The 26,365-nt window shown below is 53.5% G+C and overlaps 1 protein-coding gene across 1 annotated transcript in view; it reads right to left on the bottom strand.

The window, feature by feature from the left end:
- The window catches only part of ARHGAP26 (Rho GTPase activating protein 26), a 151,024-nt gene that overhangs the window by 57,799 nt on the left and 66,860 nt on the right, over window positions 1-26,365 (bottom strand). The window contains exons 13-17 of the mRNA XM_082006068.1: window positions 21,138-21,203; window positions 19,942-20,016; window positions 11,146-11,233; window positions 9,955-10,013; window positions 8,884-8,989 (exon numbers count right to left, since the gene is read on the bottom strand). Of these exons, the coding sequence (XP_081862194.1) occupies window positions 8,884-8,989; window positions 9,955-10,013; window positions 11,146-11,233; window positions 19,942-20,016; window positions 21,138-21,203 (394 nt within the window). The remainder of the gene's footprint in view (window positions 1-8,883; window positions 8,990-9,954; window positions 10,014-11,145; window positions 11,234-19,941; window positions 20,017-21,137; window positions 21,204-26,365) is intronic.

Raw genomic sequence — 26,365 nt, 5'->3', positions numbered from 1 at the left:
GAAGAGTACAGTAACTGTTTAATTTAATAAAATAACAGCCTGCTAATCCCCAACCTCACAGTGGGGCACCCGTGCAGCCGATGTACAGACCCTCCTGCCGCCTCCCTCCACGGGGTGAGTTAGATCAAGGGAGCAGGAGCCAAGAAACGCACTTCCAGACTCCCGTGCCCCACATACATTTGTACGTACCGGCACACGTAAAGCCCGTGGAAAGCAGGACCGGCTCCTTCAGCTCAGTCCTGGTCTGCCTGGCATCACCTACCAAGCCAGAGAAGGTCCTACGCAAAGCAGCTCCTTTCCCCGCGCGGGTGCCAGCGTCCCCAGAGGTTTTCTACATGGAAGCTGTGATCGCATTCGGTTCTCCTCCTGGCCCTCCCTGCCCCAAACGGCGGGTTTCAGACCCTCTGCCCCGCACCCCTCCAGGTGTGCCTTTCACACACAACAGCAGAAGACCGTTTTAAAAATATATGCTTCTAAGCTTGAACGTAGTTACAAAAAGTCTAGACCTCGACTAGACGTGCGGTTTAGTCACTTGAAGATGGACAGAGGAGACAGGTCCAGCTTGGGCCGGGATCATTCGCAGCATCCCGCGGAAAACCGTAGCTCAAAGACATCTTGGCGCTGGTGACTTCTATTCTCCTTTCTTCTGTTGAAAAAAGATTTGACTAAAATCTGTATAATTGAATTTGGTTTCGTACTGTGTCTGTTCAGCATAAAGAGCAATCGAGAGAAGCTCTCATTAAAATGTCTAAGTCCTACTCTGTCTGCAGGGATGGAGGAGACACCACCAGGGAGAGATGCCAGCTATTTATCAGAACTCCTTCGCTCATTCTAGATTCAATCTGTTTCTGTACATAGTTTCAGTTTCACTGTGATAAACAACTAAAAGGAATCCAGATAATTACGCGCTATCAACAACCTCTACCCAACAATGTGAAGTTCAAACGCAAGCCCACAAGACTTCACGCTTCGGTCACACAAAATGCCTGGTGCTTCTCCCGGCGATCTCGGCTGTCCAGCGGGAGCTCGGCAGCATGTTCAACCACAGGAACTCCACAGCAAACCCAGCGCGCCCCGCATTACATGCTACTAAATGATTGGTCTTGCCGGCATTGGTAATGTAAGCTTTAACCTAATTTAAGACACGCATTATCACATCTAGAGGGATGACTCTTATGCGTGATGAAGATACAAGAGTTGCAAAGAATCTGGTAAGAGAGGTGCTGCAGTCTCTCAAGTGCATTCCTCTCCAGCTACAAACTGAGGAGCCTTCAGAAAATATAAGGAACTTTTGGAGAAGCATCAAGAAAAGCTACCAGAAAATGCAAAGAGCTAATCTATCGACAATCCAGGCTAAGGAGGTTAAAAGTTCATTTGCAGAAGTAGAACAAAACCTTTTGCTAATTTACACATTACAGGAAGCCAAGCCCAAAAAACACAGCAAACACCTACAGCGTTTTTTGGTGTTTTTTTTTAATTCTGCAGAATCTTATATTAAAAACAAAACCAGAAGGGTAAGAGGGAGCCAGAGCTTGCGAGGGGGAGGGCATGCACCCAGCCTCGTGCTCTGCACAGTGTGCCCGGCGTTCCCGGGCCCGCGTCCCCAGGGAGCTGCACACCCCCCATCGACACCGTGCCCCCCCAGTACCGGCTGCGCCCGTAGCGTCTCCGCTCTGCGGAGATCATCACCAGCTCCTCGAACAAAGCATGCGAGGGAGAGACGAGGAAAGGGCACGGGGAAACCAGAGGCGTTGCTGCTGCCCCGCGAGGCTTTGACACCTCCGGCTCCGAGGCACGAATGGTTCACAAGGACCCGCTGCACCACGCCAGAGCTGCTCCTCGAGCACCGGCTGCCTCCCGCAGACGGGCTTCAGCGGTGGGAAAGGACCCCTCTTACCGCATGTCTTGAGCAGAGAAAATATCAGGAAAAAAAGGATTGCATTCACAGCGTCCTTTGCTAATTGCAAATGCAGCTTGGGACCGTGCTCCTCGTGCTGCTGCTGTGTATCTCTGGTGTAACGTACTCCGAACTCACGTAGGCGGAAGGAGCTGATCATACGGGCCCACCACCAATAATCCACTGGATTATTGTGTGGTGGCAGAAGAAAAACGGATGCAGGCCATCTGCAAACAGATCAAGACCATCTAAGAGCCTGCCTGCGACAGCTGGGGGGGTCTGAGTGCCCGCTGGCCACGTCCAAGAGCTGCCTCTGTCTCTGTGGGAGCTGAACATGCACAGGATTTGGGGAGGGGCAGAGAAGGCACAGGGCAGGCTCCTTCCTCTCCGCACAGCTCCCTGGTTGAAAAAACTACCCCCCTAACAAACTGTGTTAAAGGTAAAATTATCTTCAGGAGCCGAATGCAAAAGCTAAGGAAAGAAGGGGGACATTAGGGCTCAGACATGCAGATTTCATTACTGCCGGGACGGCGTGCGAGCGCGGGGGAGCCCGAGAGGCCGCGCAGCCCCGCTGGAGGCTCTGCCGGGGACTGCGGACCTCCGCGGCCTTTGTCTTTCCACAGAGCTACAGGTGGTTCCAGTTAAACGCTGTAATTAAATTAGCCAGGCAAGCCGGGCACGCCACGATTTCAAATGAATCTGCAGAGCGATCTCCCATCCGCCGCCCTGGCTCCAATGTTAAAAATACCCCAGAATTTGCACAAACTCCGATCCGATGGAGGAGGGAGACTCGGAGGACATCGCGCTGCCCTCCCGGAGCCGGGAGCGAGGACGGGTCCCCGGCACGGCGCGCTGCCGACGCCGCTACCTTCCCCTTCACCCACTCTCCCAGGCTGCTCTTTCCAAACCCCCGTTCTCCGGCCGTCTGCAGGGAGCCGCTGCATCGCTGCTGCTTTGGTTGGCTTTTCCCACGCAGGAACACAAAAATAAACAGACAACTGGCTATACTTGCTAATCATGTCAAAGCATTAAAACAAAAGGGATTTTTATTGATCTGAGTGGGCTTAGCTCCAACTGGGAAGAGGATGATTTAAAATAGTTGCTTAGAACTGTATTTCCAAAAACAAGGATGTTCTTGTTTTGTTTTGCTTTGCTTTGCTTTGTTTCAGCATGATCAGCCTCAACTTTCCTTCTTCCTTACCCTATAAGCTGCTTCACACCTTTTGCCCTGCCTGCCCGGGGTACGTATAGGGGACGCACACACACAACAGGACCGACGCGGATACACCCCTCCGTGCACACCGGCAGCTGACGGACCTGGAGGCACTGGCCGCCGCGGTGGGGATGAAGCTCCGGGGAGCTGCAGCCGGGCTGGGCTCGTGCCCCATGGCATTGCCTTAAACCGCCCGGACCTGCCGTCCGCAGGACAGCGTAGTGGGTTAGATGGAACTGTGGATGCCTCAGCGCAGCAGCACTGGGGATGCCCAGCAGCACCGGTGGCACGGCTCCGGCACGGGACTGGCTCTGGCATGGGATTAGCTCCAGCCCAGGACACAGGCACGGTGCTCACCAGGCTGCAGCCCCGTAGCAGCACCCGTCCCAGCTCCCCAGGTACCAGGACTCGATGCTCCAAACCAAGACAAAAAGCAGATAAACAAAACAGGAGGAGGAAAGGAAAAAAAGGAGAGAGGGAAGAAAAAGGCACGGCAAGAGCCAGACGCAGGACAGACGAGCCCCAGGCAGGATTCTCCCGGCTCCCACAAGGCAGAGCGTGCCTACGGGGAGGCACCCCTCATGTGGCATGCCTCTTGCTGCCCACCGGAGCACCCAGATCCTTTGGGACACTCAGAACTCCCGGGGATTTACCCGGGACCCCGCGGTGCCAAGATCCAAAGGGATCAGAAACAGGCGCCAGGGAAAAAACCAGCATTCGCCAAGCGCGGTGAGCGGGCAGCAGCGTGGGAGGATCGCTGCCCGGCCTGGCCACGCAAGGCCAGAGAGCTCGCTCGCTGTTTTCTTTTGGCAGCCAAATCAGGCGAGGAGCATATGAGAGAAGTGCATCTCGGAGGCCTCAGCGGCTAGTGGAAATTTCCAGAACGTCCTGGACAAGAATGACTTACTGGAAGTAATACATAAATCAAGCAAATGAATAGTTACCAGACAGCAGCATAAACAGCTGCCACGGGGATGAAATCAGACCTGCCGTGCCAAGAGGCGTCAGCCTCCTCGCCGGCTGCACCTTCAGGGGGAAACGGGGAAAACAACCCAAGGAAAAGCGCATTTCTGGGGCAGCAGCCGCAGCGAGACCTGCGCGTGTGCCTTGGTGGGTTTCCCGAAGCCGCCGGGCACAGAGTACACTGCGGCAAGCGCCGCGCCACTGCCGGGGACCCCGGCTCCCGCGGGGCTCTGCGCGGGCAGCACGGCCCGGGGAGCATGGCGCGGGGCTGCCAAGGACGGGACTGCTCCATGCAAAGGAAAACAAGCGCCGGGTTGTATTTTTAGGCAGACGACCTGGGGGATTTTTTTCTTCCTCTCCTTTGCCAACAATCCCTCGTTCAGCAGAGAGCCTTCCGAAACGCGCTGCGCTCCGCGCCCGGCCCCTGCCCTGTCCCGCCAACGGGCTGCAGCGGAGGGCTCTTTTGCTGGATCTGTGGGGCCACGGCCGATAGCAGCCGCCCTGCAGAGCCCATGGAAACCATCCGCACTGATAAGTGGAAAACAATTCGTGCTCGAGATAGCAATCACTATCATGTTGGTTAAAACACATAAACTAGAAAACACCACTGCAGCAAAAACAAAGGGAACTAGTCACTGCTGGCCAGGCCGCAGCTGTGAATGATTAAAGATAATTAATTCTGCTAAACACACGTACACACATTTCTTCTGCAGCCTCCTTAATTGTTTTGACCTTTTGCCAGGAGAGGAGCAGACGTGCAGGCAGGGGCAGCCCCGCTCCTCGGGCCGGGGGACGTGTGGAGCAGCAGCAGCGATGCACGGAGCGACGCAGAGCCGTGGGAGGGCTCGGGAGCCCCGCTGAAGGGTGCGCAAGCACGGCACCACCTGTACTGGAGAACCTGGATCTCACTGCCACAAGGACAAAGCAAGGCTCAGATGTCACATTGTGTCAATGCAAAAAAAAAAAATTCTTAAATGCTTGAAACATAATCAGAGCGAAATCCTCCTGCGCTGCACCTCCAAAGCATTTACTCCTTGGTGAGAAAGTACATTACAAAAGAAGACAGACACAGGGATGAGATCGCAGCTCCACTAACAAAAAATGGCAATTTTCTGCAACCAGCTCCAGTCCCGGCAGCACCATCGGCGCAGCCACCCGCAAGCTCGGCAGCACCGCGCGCGCTTCCGCTTCGCTTTGAACCACTTCAACTTCTTTGGCAGAAAAAAAAAAATAGTTTGATCAGAGCTGGCACATTGTGTTGATAAAAAAGCATTCAAATCGACAGCGTAGCCATTCTTGGAAATAGGTGCTGGGCCAAAAAAAGGTATCTATCTGCAGCAAAACAACTCAGAAACGCGCGAGCGGGAGCGTGTTGCTAGGTGATGTGCTGTGGGGCAGCCTGCTGCACACAGGGTGCTCTGCAGCACCGAGGAAGTACCGTCTTCCTCCCTTCCAACTAGAAACAGTGGAAAAAAATTCCCAGAATAAAAAGAGAAAACCCTGAGGACGGTGTGAGGAGTCCTGTGCTGTGCGGAGCTCGAGCCGCCTGCCCTGACGGGCCCGGGGAAGACTGGGCACAAAATCCTAAAAAAAAGATGCTGGAAAAGGCGTTTGGGAGAGCAGGGAGCCCGCGGTGGCAAGGGGCAGCGTCACGGCCACGCGCGCTCGGGTGCCACGCATGCTCGCACAGTGAGCTCGCCACGTCTCCTGGCATCAGCTCTTCATGTAGCTTTTTAAAAAGTGCATTTCTTACGTTTAAAGCAGGGGGTGAGGAGCCCTCTCGCCAGCCAGCCCCTGCAAACGCTGAAGCTGCGAGAAGTAACAGACAGACTAAGAGATAGAGACGCTGGTAACTAATACAGCTACAAGAAACAGGAGAAGATACGTGCTGGGTTTGCCTTTCAATTCTTTGAAAGGCACGGGCTATTGTGGCCTGAGACAAGAGAAACCAGGAGAACTTTTAAGACGACCAGAGTCTCCCCAGCTTCAGTTGCTGCAGCCTCCATCATGCCTACTGGCAGGGCCAGCAGATGCAGGCATGGGGCTTCCAGGGACGGGCCGGACTGCAGGTGTTCAGGCTCTCCTGCAGAGATCCGCTTGGAAAAACATCAGAACAAAGAGATCTCCTCTCTATTGGGAACAGTAAGCCACAGCTGGGTTTATCATCATCCTGACAGCACGAACACGTCCCAAGAAGGAAAATTAAGGGTTTCACCTACTCATAGGTCAAAGAATAACATCTAATAGCAAGTTTCACTAGAACTGGGCTCTGTAGAGCAGAGGAGGAGATTTGCAGTGTTACGTTCCTGACGAAGGAGCACAGTCAGGGATTGCTCACGCTCTGTATTTCACAGTGGATAATTGCCTGGACACCTGAACATGAGACAGGAGGCAGCGCAAATAGGCCTAGAGATGCAGTAAGAGGCAGAAATCAACTTCATATTCTATTTATACACTCCTCTCCCTCCAGCCTGCCTGTGCCTGTCCCCAGGATCTGTCCCCCCCGGCCTCCAGCCCTCCCTTCCCCCTCCCGCGCCGGGGCGCGCGCCCCTCTCGCCGCCCGCCACACTGCGGCGCGCGCCCGCCCGCCACGGGAAACCCACGACATTTCTCCCTCCTTTGCCGCGCAGAAGGGCGGGCACTGCTCAACCACCTCAAAGGCACTGATCCCGGCTGATATTTAATTTCTGTTAATAATTGCCATTTCTTAATGTATCATCAGCTGTATTAGGGCAGTTTTATTACTGATATTAACGGCAGCCCCACACCACACGATGAGCCCCGTGTCCCTTTTCAGTGAGCCGCAGCGAACACACAAACCAAAAAAACCAGCAGATGTAAGACAACGTGGGACAGACTCGCTTTCTCTATTTGACTAATACAGATCGAGTTCTGCTTCTAGTGTAAGAGAGCTCCACAGTAACACTGTGAGAAGCATTTTTTTAGCTCATCTGATAAAAATGCAAATCTTGAATATTCATACATTACTTAAAATAAAAATAATTAAAAAAAAAAAAGCAGAAACAGATGAGGCAATCCCCTCCAAAAAGTGCAGGCCAGCTGGGCAGGGCCAGGAAGGGGCCCCTCGGTTCTGCCCGCATCAGCTGTGGATGCCCTGCTCTCGGCCCCCCTCGCCAGGGACGGGGCAGCACCCAAACCCCGCCGGTCCCCACCCCGGGGCATCCCCCATCCCCACGCAGGACACCTGGGACAGCCAGGCCCCCGTCCCTTCTGCCACACTCTCCCTTCCTCCACGCATCTCCTGCAGACGTGAGGTTTCCTCTCCACTGCAACGCCTTTAATCCAGTTTTTACGGTACCGCTGCCTCAACCGGTTCATTCAGAAGCGTCGCAGTCAGGAGCCCCCGTGCGGGCTGCCTGCCCGGCGCTCCCGCGGCAGCAGAGCTGCCGAGCAGGGGCTGCAGGACAGACACGGGAGGGCTGCTGGAGAGCCCGTGGCCAGGGCTGGCCGTTCCTCCGCCCCCGCAGCCCAGCGTCCCCCCCGGAACCGCGCCAGCGCCGGCAGAGCCGCTGCAGGGCGGCGGGCTCAGCAGAGCGGGCTCTCGCTCCTCGGCTTCCTGCCTTTCTCCGAGATAATTCTTGTCCCGTTAAATAATCCCTGTGAGCCGTTTCTCTTCCTAATATAGCACGCACCACCACGCTCATTGTTTGTGTTTTGGTTTAGCTCCTTCCCTACTAAAGCAGCATGAAACCCAGTGTATCACCTGCCTCCCCTGCCCGCAGCTCTGCGCGGCCGCCCCCCGGTTTTCCCTTCAATGAGAAGCACTTCAGCAGTTACGAGACTCCTCGCGCATATTTGGCCGACGGGAGTACCTGGAACTGCCGGGCCCTTGGCTTGAGCCTGTAAATGCAGAAGGTTTTGAAACGGAGATCTAAACCAGCTCTTTGGTTTTTAACAGCCTTGCCGGGGAGCCATGGAACAGATACAAACCCATGTCACAAGAAAGCATCTGGAGTCATTTTTAAGCCTATTTCAAGTATCATTTGTTATTTTTTCTCTTAAGCAGATAACTTCGTGTTCTCCCAGGCCGCCTTCTAAACGGTTACGCCGATTAACTCCTTCCCCAGGTTTCCAAGCCCTGGCTAATCCCCCCTGCTCAGGCAGCGCTGGTGCGAACAGCGAGGGCAGGCGCGACCCGGCAGCCTTGAGGCTGGCACAAGCACCTGATGAGGCTTTCACTTTTTAAACACTAATCAAAGGTTTCCACGGTAACCGGCAGGAACAGGAAGAAGATGGGAAATTATAGGTCAGCTCTATCACTGAAAGCAAAAAAATTTATTCAATTCCTTTGCCCTCGAAAAGTTTCAAGGTGACCGACAAGCATTGATTAATCAGGCTGCACAAAGGCAGAAGGTAGGCCCCAGAGCAGCCTTCTATGGCAGCAAAGAAATAGCTTTTAGTCCCTTAATACCAGGCTTGATCTGAAACCCACTGAGGTGCTTAACCTCTGCTCTGCCTTCTGGATAGCCGAAGCCCACCGCTGTGCCGTTAAAGGCAACGCCATAGTCCCCATAGCGCGTGGGTTCCTCCTGCTGCCGTGGGGCCGGGGCACGGCCACGCAGGCAGGGCACGGCGGGGACGTGGGTCAGTGGGAAAGCCCCCCTCCCTCCCTCCCTCCCGCACCGCGCCGTCTGTCAGCCCTCGTTTCGCTCACACGCGGGTTTCCAGTTACTCACCAACCTGATCTGACTCAACACCGCACACACACACACAAGGAAACTTTTCTACCACTATTAACTTTCAGAGGAAGTGGAAAAAGGAGAGAAAAACATATCAGTCATAAACGTACTTTGCCAAGTGGTTCATGAGCAAGTGCAGCATCTGCCTGTTTTTCTCTGGGAGCCGATGAACGAGGCTGTGGATCTCTGACACCCTTGACTCCTGATTCTCCAGTTCTGCATTGGAAATAAAAAATGATTTATCTCTACATCAGGGGGGTTATTATGGAAAAAGGCATGCAGGCCCAAACACTAACACCGACAGACATCCCAGGGACCCAAGGCTCCCCGCTCACTACTCCAACCTACACACAGGCACGCTGCGGATACTCTCCACGGCGCTTTTCCCTTTCTACCAACTCCAACCAGCTGTTTGCAAAAGGAAGAAACCAATGGGCTGAAACAGCGAGCTGAGAGCGGATGCCAGCCATGTGAAAAGCCAGTTGTGATCAGGGAAGGGGCTGGCGGTAAGCAGAGCGTTCCTCCGATTCCAGCAACGGGAACATTGGCGCGTTCCCGTCCAATGTGTTCCCAAGCACCGTCAGGACGTGCTCAGCACAGCGCCCGGCGAGCTTGTAGCATCTGGTCCTCAACAGGTTGGCGGGGTCCGCAGGTGCTGGCAGACGTGCCCCGACAGCCTAAGTGGGAGCCGTCCAAGGAGCCACCGCCGACGTGGCCACGGAGCACGTGAGCCCTGCTGACGCCCTGGTCCCACCCGCGCGCACACAGGCTGCGCAGCTGCCGACGGGGAGTTACCTGCTCTCACACAAAGCACCTTCCCAGGGCAGCCAAGGGAAAGCGGCACCGACTTCTGAACCACAACTAATCAGATCAAAACACCGTAGGTGGTGTCGGAACAACGGGCCCCGTCTTTTTGGCAGATGATGGTCAAAATAAGACCGAACTGCAGGAGCGGCCACCAGCACCAGCCAGCTCTCCGCTCCCCCTGCACCGTCTGCGTTCCGCTTTCATCCGGTAAGTCCCAAACAACAACATGCCCCTTGTCTCCCAATTCTTATTCTGCTTTCCGGGACTTAAGAAGAAGGAGGTCGGTGGGGAAGCAGAAGGGCAGAGGTTACGCTCAGTTACTTGCAAATCACGCTCCTCTTTCAGACCGGTGCCATAAACATCAACAAACTCACTTGCTGCTTTGATGAAGCTCCTTTGAAACTGGTACATCATGAGCGGCCCTGGAAGCATTCTGGAAGATAAAAAGGTAACCCACACAAAACACATCTGAGTAACACAATCCACAGAAATAAAGCTTTGCCCTTACCATAAATTCAGTTCCATTTTTAAAAGTGCAGAATTAAGCAATAGCAACTCTAATTAATTCCCCCCATAAGAAGGAATGAGATCTATTGAAGTACCTTTGATTTATTCTTGCTTCCTTTTCTGCACCACGCTAAATTCCTTTTTAATTTTAGCATTCTTTCAGTAACACAGAGTTTCAGCACATTAGTGAGCCCATGGTTTCCAAGTAAGTTTAAGAATAAATTAAAAAGAGAAACAAGCCTAGTCATAAAACTTTAACAGTCACCGTTCCCATTAAATTCCCCATTCTCCCCTCCACTTCCACATCCCTTCAACGGGACACCTCGGTGCTGCCGACATTCTTCATTGCTTTGCAAACAGTTCAAGCTCTGGAGCAAAGGTTGCCAATCATGCAAAATTATGTAGTGTTTTGTGATTTTCTAGGCTGAGATCCACCGAGCTAATTACACTCATCACCGTAATTGCATTTACTCGCTCTCTTGTGCACTCTCTCTCAAATAAAACCCAACACCCAGAACAGCAGCAGCAAGCAAGAAGCAGCCGTCGCGACAGGTAGGAGCACGTTGTGGATAATGAGATGCTGACTGCTGCCAACACGCTAACCCTTTGGGAAGATAACCCATGATGATAATGGCATCAACTTGCATACAGAAATTATTACTACAATAAAGCTCAGCACCCGGTTCTGAAAAAGCACTTCAGCCACAGCCGTTAGAGGCGTACTGCGCTCACCTTCTGCCACACACTCATTAGGTGGAAGCCCATCGTGAAAAGCTTAGGGAAAAGCTTAAATCGAGGCAGGGGACGCTAGAATGAGCTTTTAAAATCACGTTTGTATGATACGTGTATCTCTCAGAGAGCTGATAGTGTTCCCCAGGTCCTACTCAAACATGCTGGAGGGTCAAGGGAAAAGCCAGAATAAATTCTCTAAGAGCAGTTTCTTCTTTGCTTCCATCAAAGTGCTACCGTTAAGGATCTGCAATAACAGGCAGTAATGCCTGAGACCGTCACCGAGTCCGTCCTGAAGCCGCAGGACAGATGAGGCTTTTCTGACTTACCTCAGGTAAGTTTTCAGTGCACTAGTAATGGTCTTTATCTCCCACTCTGCACAGATCTCTGTTTCTGTTTCTGTGGCTGTTTTGGGATCTAAGGAAAAAGACAAAAAAGAAAAAAGTGAAGATAATACCAACTCATACCAGTTCACCAGCTCAGCTGTGTGGGAAGACTGTCATGTTCCATTTTATTTGCTATTCCCCAGCCCAGTGACCACAAGCTGATCCCAAACAGACACTTCTGCAGGGAAGCAGAGTTCGTTACACGAGATGGGTCACGCTCGCTTGCATGGGACGAGAAAAAGAAAAGAAAAACATTAATCATGAGCAATGAGATCAGCAGTTTGACTCAAAGCGTGACATTACACAGGGTGCAGGAGACTGGTGCTCAGCGACAGTGGTGACAGAGCAGGGCACAAACACGACGTGGACACAGGCAAACGGAGACCCTCCAGGACTCAGCAGAAAAATCCCAGCCCCAAGTAGGCTGCAAGGCATCGCCACAGCCCGAACGACCATCAGCGACAGCAGCAACGGTGGCACGGCCTCTGTGGTGGTCGGTGGGTGTCGGGCAGCCGGACAGACGGGGTGTCAGAGGCAGGAACCCTGCCCGGGTGTGCGGGGGGACAGGAGGTGGCTTGTTCTCCCACCCAAGGCGGGGAAGAGTCCCTGGAGCCAGCCCGACCTGCCGCGGAGGGTGTGGGAAGGCAGATCCGCACTCCCTCGGCTCCACAGCTGCATTCCATGTGGACGGGCGGGAGGAAGCGGGGCTGCTGCACGCGGAGCTCTGCGGCCAGGCTCCCGCACAGCCGGCGTTCGCACGTCCTCCGCCGGGCTGCCCGCCCCAGGGGACCCTCACTCAGCTCACCGCTCCAGGAATGTGCCAGCAAGCGCCGCCCTCGCCAGCCCACGCTGGCCGCGGGGTGGCCCGGGGCTGGGCAGCTCCTGACGCCTCGCAGAGCAGGAACGCCTGCAGGCCCCCCCGGGGACTGCCACGACCTGGGAGCCTCTCGCCGTTGCCAAGGTACGTGGAGGGAGCAGCGAGGCTCCTTGGTTCGAGCTGCGCTAGCGGCGAGGGAGAGGAGGAGCACCCAGGGTGTGTAGAAGCGGTGCAGGGCACGGAGCGCAGAGGCAGCTCCAGCTCGGAGGGCCACTGGCACGGCAGAACTGCGCTGCAGTTTGTTTTGTCACCGCTGGTCTCTTGATGTCATCCTATTCTGTTCCTCCATCCTCCCTATCCCAGGCTGTTTCTTGCCATCTTTAAATGCCTGATTCACCCTCCTCCACTGCCGCAGCGGACGCAGGGGTCTGCAGCAGCCCCTGAGCCGCCGCGAGCAGCGAGCCTTGAGGAGCATCGGGTATGACGGCAAACCTCCCAGCATGGGGAGAACCCAGCCCAGGCCCCGCAACGAACAAGATGGTGCCAGGCCCTCGACGTGCAATGTCAGTGAGTGATGGCAGAGATCGAGCTGCCATCCACATCCACCCATCGCAGCCCCTCACCACAGCTCGTGCCCACCCTGTCACCAAGCAGCACACGTAACGCTGCAGAGAGCTGGCTGCCAGCACAGCCGTGAGCACAGCTCTCGTAGCACTCATGAGGAAGGTCTCTAAGCTACAGCTGACATGCACACACCTCTGCACTGCCATCCTCCAAGGACACTCCTTCTCAGGTCCTTGTTCCCACCATCGAGCAGAGGCAAGGTCCGAGCTGCTCCCCTGCTCACCCTGCCCCTCCACCACTGTCTTAAATGAAAATAGGGCTGGATCTTCAAAGCGCTCTCTGGCAACAGCTAGTTTCTCCTGATAGCTTCGGCTTTGAGAAGTGACGGCAAGGGATAGCCGAGAGAGGTACAAGCTGTATTACATGATGCCAATGCTGGCTATGCTCCCCGGGTCCCGGCAGGACCCTGGGGACAGCTCCAGGCACCGAGACCCTCTTCCCGCTGATGCCGAGCAGACGCTGCATCACCCGTCCCCCCGCTGAGCCCTCCAGTGCAGCCGAATCACTGTCCGACGGTGCTGCTGGGATCACTCCCACCCCACAGCCTTGGAGCCGTTTCCTCAACCACGTACCCTCACTGTGCAAACGGTCATCCTGGGTCATGCTTTGCAATGGCCTGATGCAAACTTTGCCATGAGACGCTGGAGGAGATGGGTGGGCTCATCCTGAAGGCACAGGACGCTCTCCCAGAGCCAGGCAGAGGGCAGCGGCATGGCTCCTGGGGCAGCTCTGGAGCGTGTCTGACCCAGCACTGGCCAAAGTGGCACACCAGGGCACGCGGTGGGCCTCGGGCAGCGAGGTACCACCAGCGCAGTGCCACGCACGGGCTCAGCCAGCCTTTCCCGGTGGCATCAGCAGCCTCCCAGGAGAGCAGCTCGCCTGGCCGCGGTTTGGCGCGAGGGGCCAGTGACCGGCTCAGCACCTCTGCATCGCGCTGCGCTTCCAGCCCCCGGCACCGCTCCGTGGGAACCGGGCATCCGCACAGCCGCGATGCCAACGCGCCCAGAGGAAATCCAGTCCTGCAGTTCGTAACTGCGCGTTGTGCCAGCCCCGCACCCCGCCACGCTCGCGGTGCTCGTGCTGAGGGGGTTCAGCCCCCCGGCACCGCCCGCCCTGACCCCACACCCCACCTCTGCCCGGGGGTTTGCGGCACTGACTCACAGGTCCCACGGGAACCGCGGAGCTGCCCTCCCACCCTCCGGTTTCCAGCTCTGCGCGGTGCAAGCGTCTGGGCCAGGGAGCCTTCGAAACGCCTCTATTTTTGTTGTCAAATATTGCAGCATACTTTTCTCCATCTCCTCCGGGGCCTTCCCTTCCTTTCTGCATTTTTTCCCCTCCTATCTTTCCTTTTAAAAATTCCTTTAAAGAAACCAAAAAATCATGCAACTGCTCTGGACGATGTAAATAGGAGGCTCCGGACTAGCAGCCCGCTCCTTCCCCAGGCGGATCTGAACCAGCCGCCCGCACACCCTGCTCACAGGAATCTGCAGCTTTCTGCTTCTCCCTGCCTTCTGCGAACCACCGAGCCAGGTCAGGAAGCCAGACTTGTTTGCACAAAGTTCCATAGTGAGATCAATAAGGCACTATTTTTACTGATTTCTGTGAAAACACCTTAATGATCTGACAATAAAAGAGCCCTCAGGAAGCAGCGACCGCTCCCTTCTTCGGCACCTCCACCCACGCCGGGACCCCACCGCCACGGGGGCCGGAGCCGAGCTGGGGGCTCCTCGGTGACCGCTGCCACCTGCACACCCGCGCCTCGCAGCCACCAGTGCAGACGGCATCTTGTTTTTAAATCTGCTGACGATTGCAACCAGTCAACGCGAAAGCCACCATCAGATCGGCATTAAGTGGCCTGGCCGTGGATACTTCACGCACAGCGCCAAGGACCAAGACTAAAGACGGCGACTGCTCCGTGCCAGAAGCGAGGAGTGCTGTGCCGGTCGCGGCTGGGGAGGAGCAGGGCACCAACGTGCCCCGGCCGCAGGCATAAGACGCACGTTGTTTCTCTCCTGCCTGCATGCTGCTTCCCGAACGCTCCTTGCTAACTTGGCCCGGCACCTCTCAGCCGCCCCAGAGCAGAAGGCTTTGACTGCACCGAGCTCCGGGTGAGCAGGAGCTGGAGACGCAACAGGATCCTGCTCCCACCGAAATCCCTGGGAAACCTCTGCGGGGACCTTGGGAGACGTGGGTGCGGGTCCTTTCAGTGATACGGAAGTGCCAAGCGTCCCTGGAGGCACTCACCGCAACCAAGGCCAAGCCTGACGCCAGATACAGCTGCCGACGCCATCTGGTCCCACGGATTCGGCTCAGTGGGTATTTGTCTTTTCACAGACATGTATAATGCGCTTTTGAATTTTAAAGCAATAGGTAAGCAGAGTGTAATTTTCAAACTAATTAAAAGAATGCACTGAATAAGAGTTAGGCTTTCCCTTAGGGCAAAGGGTTTATTTTAATTAAAAAAAAAACATCAAGAGGAGCACTTGAAAAAGTAAACATTTAAGAAATGTATATTCACACAAAGATCACGTGTGCCTCAGCAATCACACGAGCGAACACCCTCCTTCTTCGTCAATGTCAAGGCAACTTCCTATTGCACTACCTTTTCAAGGAGGCAATTTTAATAGATTAAAGATAAGCCTGGCATGGTAAAAACAAAACAAAACAAAACAAACCCTTTTCTAAAAAACCCCCTTTTTAATAGCAAGGCCTTCATTGAAGTTCAACAAACTACTCAAGACTGGATGTCTTTTCAAAAGCTCATCCAGGAGTTTATAGGCATGATTCATGAAACACTAGGTGAAATTCTATGGCCGGTCTCATGAAAAGGCTCAGTGCAGATAATCAGTTCCCCTTGACCTTCAAATTTATGAGTCTGCAAAAAGTTCGCTTTGTGGGTTACAGATGTAGCATCTGTCTCCCCAGCTAGAGGTGGCTGCAGCCAGCACCATGGCCAACTTCTGCCCCCGCACAAGGACACATTTCCACACGAACTGGTGTAAATGTGAAACAGGGCCTGTAAAAGCACCCACAGGCCAAACGCAGTGTTAACCCTGAAGTGGCTTATTGCTGTAAATTACTGGAATTTGTCTCTTAGCAGATACTGAAAAGGCTGAAGTGGAAGGGTAAGGGGAACGGGAGTGAAGAGTGGCCTTCCCCGGGCTTTTTATTCCAGCAGAGACTGAAGCAGGCACTTTGTTCACCCCGGGAACCTGCCAGTCCCGGCAGCATCACCCTCGCTCCTGTTGGCTCCTTCTGCCACACAGGACAGCGCTTCCCGGCCCCCCCCGGGCTGCGAGGCCAAAGGGGGTTTTCACTTACAGCCTCACACGGGGGGTATTTGAGGAAAGAAAAGGGAGCGGCAGCACTCCAGATCTAAATCAAGAAGAAATTAGAATGTGTTTTTTCATGGCAGGTTCTACACAGAAATTCAGGGGTGGGAGGAACCCATTCCCACTCCCGGAAAATTAGTTTTGCTGGTTTCTTTTCTCCCCGGAGGCCAACAGGAGCAGCAGCGGAGGGGATGACGGCCCCGTTCATCTCCATGCATTCATCCCCGCAGACGCCAGCTGATGGGATGGGCGCCACGGGGCAGGGAACGGGGCTGGCCGCGGCACGGCAGCGCAGCGGGCGGGAGGGAAGCCCAAGCTGGTCTGACACCCCCAAACCCACAGCCGTGACAGAACTGCAGCAAGACACTCGTGTGCAATGCCAGGGGCCGCTCCCTGAGGCAGCCACCCCCGCCAGCCGCACGGCCAGCGCCCAAAGCCCTTTCTAAGGAACTTCTCCATCTACCTCCTGGGGATAGAATCACAGAATCATTAAGGTTTGGAAAAGACCTCTTAAGATCATCAAGTCCAACCGTCAACCCAACACCACCATGCCCACTAAACCATGTCCCCAGGTGCCACGTCTACACGTTTTTTGAACACATGGATGGAAAGAGCTGCTGATGCCATAAGACAGCTGGTTTCAGTTCCTCACCAGTTTCTCCATGACACGGGGAACTGCCTGGGGCACCACCTCATCATCCAGCCATAATCCTCACCCATGCCTGGGTGGCTCGAGAGATTCCCAGAACAGCCACAGGACACACTATAGCCCAGCAGTGAGGGGCCATCAGAAGCCCCACTCACCAGCCCTTACGGCTCACGTTGGGAAGGAGCGAGAAGAGCAGATCAGAGGCTGGAACGCTCCACTCAACGCGGAGTTTCGATGGTGCATCTGCTGGTAACACCACTGTGCATAATAAACCCTTTCATGGGAGCTCCGACTGATAAAAGTTTGTTTATTTCTTGGGCTTTGCCCTCATTTTGACGGCACATGGTGACGGTGAAGGTTAGGGAAAGGCAGCTTACATTGCCACGGATGACCTGCTTCCCACCAGCCCTGGGGGCATGGACCCCTCCACGCTTCACCCTGGTTTAGACAAAGACAAGCTGCTCTGCCCACGGCCATGCCCTGCACTGTACCTGACCCGGCTGCTGCCCACGGGAAGGCTCTGCTCCACGGTCGGCCGAGCGCAGTGCCGACCTCCTGCCGAGACACCTCATGCCAAAGGCCTTCCTGGCAGCCTTACTGACACCAGCCACCGCTCAGGGAAACTTGATCTTTTTGCCATTTAAACTGTATGTGAATCAGTAACACTGCCCACATTAATTTCTAAATATAAGGGAAACCTGAAGTTGCAAGCACAGTTTGGCTCCTCCGTTCACAAGGGCTGGATCCGAACACGAGAGCTCCAGCGGAGCAGTGCCACTACCGCGCAGGAGGTCAGAGCCTCGAGGGGCAGCCCAAAACAGAAGGGGATTTGACAATAGACACATTTCCATTTGATACCCACTTCATAGACAGCCTGAACGCTGGGATTGTCAAAGACGATTCAATCGCCTGCGATTCAGAGAAAGCTACGGAGTCACAGGTTTGCAAAGCGTCCCAGCGATCGATGGCACGGGAGATCCCCAAAGGGGGTCCCACTTCCAGCAGCCGCTGGGCGCCCGAGCGGCAGCCCCCGGCACGCACTCGCCTCTGATGGGGCTTCCAGCACCAACTAATGAAGACGTGCCAGAACAAAGAAAAAGCACCGACGATACATCACTGCATTATGAGACACGAGGTCGACAGCTGAGTGGCTTCAGTTGCTGAGGAGATAATGGATGCTGGATGGTGTCCAAAACTTCGAATCCCTCCCAGCTCCAGAGAGCTCTTAAACCAAGCAAGTTTTGCCATCTGTCAAAGCCCCGACCCAGAACTGAGACAGCCTGAGAGCACCCTTGCAAGAAGAAAACAGGATCAGTTGCTCTGCTAGCTCACGAGATGAGGCACTCCGGCATGAAAAGCATAAGCAGAGGACCTGGCGTGTCAGACCTGCTGCACCGCGGGGCACCCCAGCCCCAGCCTATTTTTGTCGGTGGGCAGCAATGCTCTTTAACCGCTGCTCTAACGCAATAGTGCCAAACGTGTGTGCCATGAGACAGCTCTGGCTTATCTGCTCTACTTGGGTGGCTAGCAGGACATACTCACATGCCCCAGAACCTATGCCAAACTTCTACTAATAAAAGAGAGAGTCAGTCCCCAGCTCTTGTGACTGTAGTGAACTTTCCAAATGCCAGAGCAAAACTGGTGCAGAGAGGTCCCCTTGCGTCAGCCTCTGATTTAAAGCCTTACCCTTCTGTTTCCTAGATTATCAATTTTGCATAGGTTAACGCTGACAACTGTAACAGCCACCATGGGCTTTGCTCGGTGAACACCGTAACCGTGGGAAAAGAAGGGGGAATTGGAAGAGGGGACGGGAAGATGTTGAAAGTGAAACACAATGGATTAAAACTTTCTGCAAGGAGAAACACAGTTACACAGAGAAACGAGCACTGGCATTTTGTGAAGGCAAGGAAAAGGAAGACACGTTGCAAAGTGATGATAATAAGAGAATGGAAAGAAGACGACGACCACAAATGTCATTCATTTCCCCAAGGAGTAGCAAACACATTCATAAGGGTGCTAACAAATTATTAAGCACTCGTTTCCTCATTATTACACCTATTTCATACGTGGTTTTGCCAAGTCTGAGAAGCATTAGATGGGACTGGAAGAGGGCAGCTGCTGCTGCTCCAACCCAAGTGTGTTTTCTCAAAACAGTTCTTCAAATGTCTGTCTCGTGTGTGTCTGGACGGACCCACTGCCACAGGGCTGCAGTTGGGGGATGGAAATGCCACCTGCTAGTTCGGGGGATGAAATGATCTGTTCGGTCACACACAGCCATAGCCAACCTCAGCACCAAGGCCTGAAGGTAGAGAAAAGACCAAAGACAGGGACGGCTTGCATTTCTTCTTGGGTCAAGTATAACCCCTGGGCCACAGTAGACACAGAAGCTGGGCTGGGAGTCAGGCTGCAGATTCTCCAATGCAGACCTACAAGTGTGACCCAACATAGGCCTTTGCACAGCTGTGGGGTGGTGGAAACCCAATATCACCAACAAGGAACCGCTCCAGGAGAAGTCAGCCATAGTGGTCCCAGACCCGTACCAGGAACAATTACCAGATTGCTGACAATCACAAGACCTGTTTGCTCCTACACGTTTTGGTGCTTGGATTAGGGAATGCTGGTTCAGAGCACAAAAGCACTTGTAGCAAACACGACAACCTCTCTCTTGCCATCATATCATCTCAGAGCTGGGGAGAGGTTTCTGCGGGCTGCTGGGCAGCTGCAGGGTGGCTGCATAGGGTGGTCAGTGCTCAAAGGAGCCCTGCAACGTCAACACCAAGCTCTGCCGTGGTGTGACCCAACACCTTCTCTCCTCTCGAGCACCCAGAACCACAGGACCCGATGCCTCAGGCATGAGGGAAACGCATGCTTGAAAGGTCTGGGCAAGACCGTGTTAAAACAGGCACAAGAAAGTCCAAGGGGAAAGTAAGAAGAGCCACAGGCAGCATGCAACACACAAGAGAAAATAATTAAAAAGTATTCTGGGAACAACGTGGCAGGTATGAGATTAAAAACCAAAGCTTTCAGCTGTTTCTTTGAAGATTTTAGCTTGCGTTTGGGAAGGCTGCCAAAATTCATAGCGCATGTGAGCAGGACACCAGTGACTGCACCAGAAGACCTTTTAAAGCCATGTCCTACATGAGTCCTACCTTAGCAACCTGCCAGTGGTGCCCCGGGACCTCCTGGCCTCTAACAGCATGTGGCCCTAAGAGCACATTCACCACAATTAGGTACCCCAACAAGAGCCTCCATTCTCGGCTGGCAAGACTTCAAAGCAGCACAATCTACTTGCCTTTAACAAAACATGAGATACTTACCCATTAATATACTCAACAGCTTTTGAACTCTAGAGTTTACTCCAACGATTCGGTAGAGCCCTTGCTCATTGATGCCTAGAAAAAACAAAGAGCTTATTAGGAGAATGTCAAAAGAGCTACTGACGTTTCTTTTATTTCTTTGGCTTCTCCAACAGCAAAAATAATTAAACCCTCTCACCAACTACATGCAAAGTTATAGAAGAGGGTAAAATTTGATTTTGATGTCAGGGCTTTCATGTATTGATTACAAGTATTACCCCCCAATTAGCTCAGTAATAAAAGATCCAGGGACATCTTTCCACCACACCACTATCAGCGAGGGAGCATGGCTGCACCATGAAGAATCTCCACTTTACATACAACACAAGAACAGCTTTGGAAAATTTTACTGTGCCAAGTTCTTCAGGTTGAGGTCTGAGACTTTTGCATGTTCTTCATAGAGGGAACGACGAGAACCAAATGACTTGCTGGGGCAGAAGCCCCTTCCCACCGAAGCACCCCAGGTTGGGTGTGCTGCACCTCCCCAGCTGGACCTCCCTGAACTTTTCCCAAGAACTGCTCTTGCCAGTTTCTGCCCTCCTGCCAGTATATATTCTAGGGGAAAACGTCAAGTTTGAATAGCCCACAACATATGGCGCTGCCTACGGGCAGGAAAAAGACCCCAGTGAAAGAACAGGGGCAGAAATATCGCCAGCTCGGAGCCCTGCTCAGCCCAAAGCTTCCCGTGAGGCCTCTGCCGCACTTAGCGCAGGCCCCTTGTGTGAGAACGAGACCCGTATTTCACTGCGAGGGGCTCAGGTGCTAACAAGCCTGTGCGTAAGTAGTCTGCGCAAGAGATTTAGGGGAAGGACTGAAACACAGCTCCATTTGTTATCCCACACGAGAGGAGGTGCTTTGCAGCGGTACCGCATGAAGGGATGCTCAAACAAAGTCCCCAGCTTCGGTCCCTTCCCCCATTTTGCATTATTTCCTAACTCTGCCTCCGACGTTTGCCAACCCCTGCGAGCCCCGGCCACAGGGCGAACGCACGTCTCGGCAAAGGCCTCTGCCCGAGCGCATTGCGGGGATATCTGACGTGGGTCTCCGAGGGTTAATGAATCCTTCCGGTCCGTGAAAAGAGCAGGTAAGCCATTGCTACGCTACGAACAGCTGCAAGGCCGTCCCCCAAAACAAGACCATCTGGTGAGTGGCTCTACCTCTTGTTTCGACAGCATGTATGCATTTCTTGATAATGCTGAAGCCGATATTATCCAACTGGGCAGCTGAAAGGGAAGAGAAGAGAGAAGCGATGAGCGCCCAGCAGAGGGATGGCTTCGTGCTGAGCACGACGCTCATGCCGCAGCCCTCGCCGACGTTCACGGCAATACTGTACCACTGCTCGAACGAGCAGGGAGGAAGGAGAAGGAGATAAATTAGGTGTTCACGGCAGAAAGACACGAGTACAGTAGCTTGTACTAGGTGCAACCCAGGCGAGTGCAGAACACTAATCCATCATTTCAGCCTCCGCATCCCTCTGAACCGGCACCTCCCACGCCTGCCGCGCAGCAGAGCCCCGGGCTATGTCAGAGATTTACGTCTGCAGTTGGTCAAAATATTAATTTAGGATGAAGGTGAGATAACCTGAAGAGACCTTTGTCTTTGACAACAGGTTGCTTGGAAAAAAAAGGGAATCTTACACAACACAACAGATCCTTGAAAACAGCACACGAGGCAGCTTGCTTGATGGGTCCCAGGTAATTCCTATAAACCCTTTCAGCTCTCCACCCAGCTAACCAGACCATCTAGGTGCTGGAGAGATGCCTTCATCTCAAGGCCACCCGCACCACCCCGTGCTGGGGACCGCCTGCGTCTCTGGGGTACAGGACTGACCTGCCAGGCTTTGCCTGGGGCAGCGGGGTGGGGGCCTTCGGTGCCTTGGATTTCTTCTTGGGGCTTTTGAGGTGGTTTTGTGCAGATGCAGTTTTTTTCAAGGACAAGCCGTATGACAGGTTAGAACATTAGAAAGTGATGGTAAAAGGAGAACTGGGAAAGAAACAAGTGGAAGAGAGAAGCTGGAGATAACTGTGAGCAGCAATAGCTTTCCGTGAAGGAAAATGGAGTAAAGAAATCAAAAGAAAGGTGAAAGTGTGGCGATAGAAACATAACACAGAGCGGAGAGAGCTGACGGCATGTGTCGGTGGAAGAGCAATAGGGACTGGGAGATGGGAACGAATTTTGGGTCAAATCTCTGTCCAAAGCATCTCCTGCGCCAGCGGGAGGGGAGCTGTCCCTGGGGAGCCAGCCAGTGCCAACCCCGGCCCCCCACCAGTGCCTGCACCCTGCCTGCTCCCTGCCTGCACCACCCTTGAGGCAGATGCTCCGGGCAAAAGCCTGGCTAAGCAATATTGTCTCATGAACACTGTACATTACATCCCACTTACCCTCACTCTGTACACACGTGCACAGTCCAAGAACAGCCCCTTCTTTTATTAGCACAAATTAAATATTTATTCGGTGCAAATTAGGATGTCCTGAAGGCGGCTGACTCTGCCCAAGAGTAAGATCTAAAACATTCGAGTTAATGGAATGTAAAACTCAATTAACTCATGCCGTTGCAGGTTTTCACATTTAATTTCAAGGAATTACTAATACGTGGATCCAAAAACCTGCCGGAAGAATTCATCCCTTAGTCAGCTTTCCACCGCTGCATGGAAAACACTGCCCGCAGACAGCTATTTGTTAAGGAAAATTACTTCCTCTCTCTATAAAGGTTTGGGAAACCTTTCATATGGCAGAAGCCCCACAGAGGAGGGTGCGCAGTCACCCTGGGCTCCAGGGCTGGGCTGAGCACCCTGGGCAGAGGCTGCGGGAGGCAAGGCACGCAGCCCGCCCGCCACCCTCGTGCCGCCTCGAGCCAAACCTCCGCTGCCGGCCTTTCGCCCCGGCTGGCCCTCGAGCTGGCGGGGATGCCTCTGCCCGCACCGCCATCCTGCCTCCCAAGGCAGCGCGGAGCCAACAGACGGGAGGAGCATCACCAGAGACCGGGGTAGAGCCCCCGACCCGCTCCGCTCACCGGCTGCCACGCGGAAGGTGCAGGATTTTCCCAGCAGTGCCTGACGGAGGACCGTGTGGCACGGCTGCATAAAGCACGGCTGCGTGGTTTAAGACGTTGCGCTCCAGAAGGTAGAAAAGGCATAGCGTTAGCTTAAAAGCACCTGACTTCACGTCTGCACAGACTTGAGGGAATGCTGTCTTTCAAGAGACACGAAACTGCATTCTATCGAGAGCAGAGCAGGAGGGGATCAGAGCCCAGCACTGGCAGAGTCCTCACAGCACAGCACATGCAATTTTATTCCTTTGCTCTCCCCCGTTCACATCGCTTATTTAAGCACAGATTCACTGCTGGCGCAGGATAAGCCGCCGGCTCACTGGCTGCCTGTGCGTGGTGCAGTCCCTTACTAATCCCTTGTTTTGAGGTCTCTGCTGGTGGTGTTCTTGTGTGATGAATGGCACAGGAACCTGAAACAGTGAAACAGTAAAACAGCTCTATTGTATTTTTCTGGGCGAGCGTACTGAAGTGCTGAGCCAACATAAGCACGCAAGTTGCAGGATGCCTGTGCCATAGGATGTGTGAATACCCAGAAGCTGCAGGGCCCTTTGGTAGGCACCTGGGGGGCTCTCCAGCCCCCTCCCACCCACTCTCCAAGCACAAATGCAGCATCAAACCAATGTGCCATCAATCAGCGGGGCACAGCCTGCCATACCACCGATCACTGATAAACGCAAGCACAAGGGTACATGAGAAGCAAGAAGCCACAGTGCAGAAACCTTTTTGTACAGGCAAACCTGGTTCAGCAGGCCTTGTTAGCTTTGGCTTAGTACTGGCCCTAACCCTGATCTTTTGGTGTCCCTGCACGGTGTTGTCCAGCCAACACGGATCACCATTTCAGGCTCTCTGCCACGCACTTTAAGTGCCAACCCATTCCGTAAACCAGCATTTTCCCCTCAGTCCCTCACCTGTTTGAACTTGAGCAGAAGACACCTACGAACACGTGCCCTCCCCCTGCAGAGCCCACCACTCCACCGCTGAGCAAGAGGTTAGGACTGCACCTTTCCGCAGCGCTCAGCGATAACAGGGTGAGAAACAGGAGCATTCCTTCCGGATGGAAGTGACCAAGCATAATCCTCCCAAGTGGATGAATAAGCTCTTCCGCTTGTTGCTGAGCTCTGGGTCAAGAAAGGTCAGGGATTTATTTGCAGTAGTTATATCCAGAAATAATATCTGATTAAATATCTGAAGTGCCTTTATTCATCCTTAAATGTAACTTTTAATGAGCGTTGTAAAAGCTTGACTTCCCCTGTCACAGAAGCAGCTTCTCGCTATCTCTCTCATTCATTTACCCAGTGATTCAGTTCAGCAACAGCACAGATCAAAGTCAGGTTTGTATCTATTGCTGTCCCGGTCCTTACACGTGCTCCATTGGCCCCAGCAGCAACGCGATCCACAGCCCTGAGCTTTGGTTCAGCAGCTTAGACCCCGCTTAGCTTCTGTTTGATGGCAACTGCAGGTCAGGAAGCGGTGCGAAAGAAGGGGGCAACCGATGGCCTTTCGGGGCTGGAGAGAGCAACGCTGCACGCGCGTGCCCATTGGAAACGCAGCGTCTGCGGTCCCAGCAGTTTCGGCCAGACCAAGTCTGGCCAGTTATGGCCCCATCCTTGTCTCCGCTCTCCTCCATGCCTTGACAGCAGGACTAGTGCAGTGACACGGTTCAGCAAGATTAACAGGAAAAAAAAAAGGAAAAAAAGGGAAAAAAAAAAGGAAAAAAAGGGAAAAAAGCGCTCCATCAAAACCCCACCAAACGCAAGTCTTCAGCTGCTGACCTCAATGAGAGCTGCTGCTGCAGCAAGGCAGAGGGTACAGGAGGGACGGGACGCACAGCCCACACTCCCATGGATTTGAATCGTTGTGGAGCTGCCTCCTGCCGGCAGCTGGGGACAGGAAACGAGAGGGGGAAGGCAGAGGGGAAGAGCAAACTCTCGGGGCTGCCACAGAAAGGCATGGCCAACATGCTTCTCCGCTCTTCCCAACAGGCATCCCTAATCCCCACGCTGTATGCTTAAAACAGCCTCTCAGTTATGGCAGGGAGTGGATTTACAGGCTCTTTTATTATCACAGGCATATTTTCCTCTGTTCATGCATTCAAACATGTTGCAGGGGCAAAGCCTACAGCCCTGCTCCTCCCTCGAGGCTCCCGTTCCTCAGGGGAAAGATGTGACACACAGCCCCAGGCCAAGATACAAGTCACAGGCTCTTCAAACAGGAGCAGCATTTCCATGCACAACTGAGATGCAGTATTATACTGTGATCTAGCAGAGAAATATTTTACAACAGCAAAGGTGATACACATCGCCGTTGCACACACACACATCCCTATCTGACCTCCGTGTAGCATCATATTTCTAGTGCTACTGAGCTGGTCTCATCCTGCTATTTTTGCCTAGCAGATTATTTCTATTTAATCCATTAATTCTTTTACTTTACGCTGATATGGCATATCAGAGCATCGGCAAGGGGGCAAGAAGACTGAATCAGCTCTGTGTGACCTTGCTGACTCCAGTTCTGTGCATGTTGGTCATGGCAATGCAAGGTCAAAGCAAGCTCTTCTGCATACCCCACCACGCGTTTCTGTGCCGTGTAGTGAAGTGCCACAATGATCACTGTTACGGACTCTTTCAAAGACTTTATGGAATTAAGAGCCACAGAGAAAGGGAGAAACCAAGACACAGAGACCAGAGAGAAATGAGGTTTCAAGCCTTACTTCAAGTGTCAGGCTACCAGTGAGCTGCCAAGATTGGGAAATGAAGATTGCTGGGGAGGGCCAGGCCACCCAGGCAAGCTCAACAGCAGACGGGGCAGTCAAGGGACTTGAGGTCTGTGAAGAGCTTATGAAAATGAAGACAGCTTTTGATGGGGTCCTGAACTAATAGGGAACCAAGTGGATATGAAAAAGGAGAGGGAAATGGCAGGGAGGGGAAGGGAAAGTTCTTCTGTGCTTTTCCCTGCAGTAAGCACAAATGGCCTGGAGGATTTGTTCCACAGAGCAGGGCAAGTCCTCCCGGGTTGCAAACTAGTGCATCTAAATCCATCTGGCTCTGACGTTCCCTGACACCCGCTCACCCCCACCGCTCAGCACTGCTTCCTCCCAGCTCCCAAAGAAGATTAAGATAAATCACCCTGTAGGCTGATGGCCATCTGGCCACACAGCAGGATGTAAAACCCAAAAGCTCTGTAAAATTAGATAGTGGCCAAAAAGCAGACCTCACTATAGCACTGCGAGTCTCTCTCAGACTAACCTAAGTACGGGCAGGAGACAGAGGTATATAGGTTTTCAGGGTCAGGAATCGCATCCGGACTCCACTCAATCACTGCACTCATTTCAAGGCA

The sequence above is a fragment of the Phaethon aethereus genome, assembly GCF_964289735.1.
Source record: "Phaethon aethereus genome assembly, chromosome: 14".
In the NCBI taxonomy this organism is placed as follows: Eukaryota; Metazoa; Chordata; class Aves; order Phaethontiformes; family Phaethontidae; genus Phaethon; species Phaethon aethereus.
This window is presented reverse-complemented; position numbering and strand designations above follow the sequence as displayed.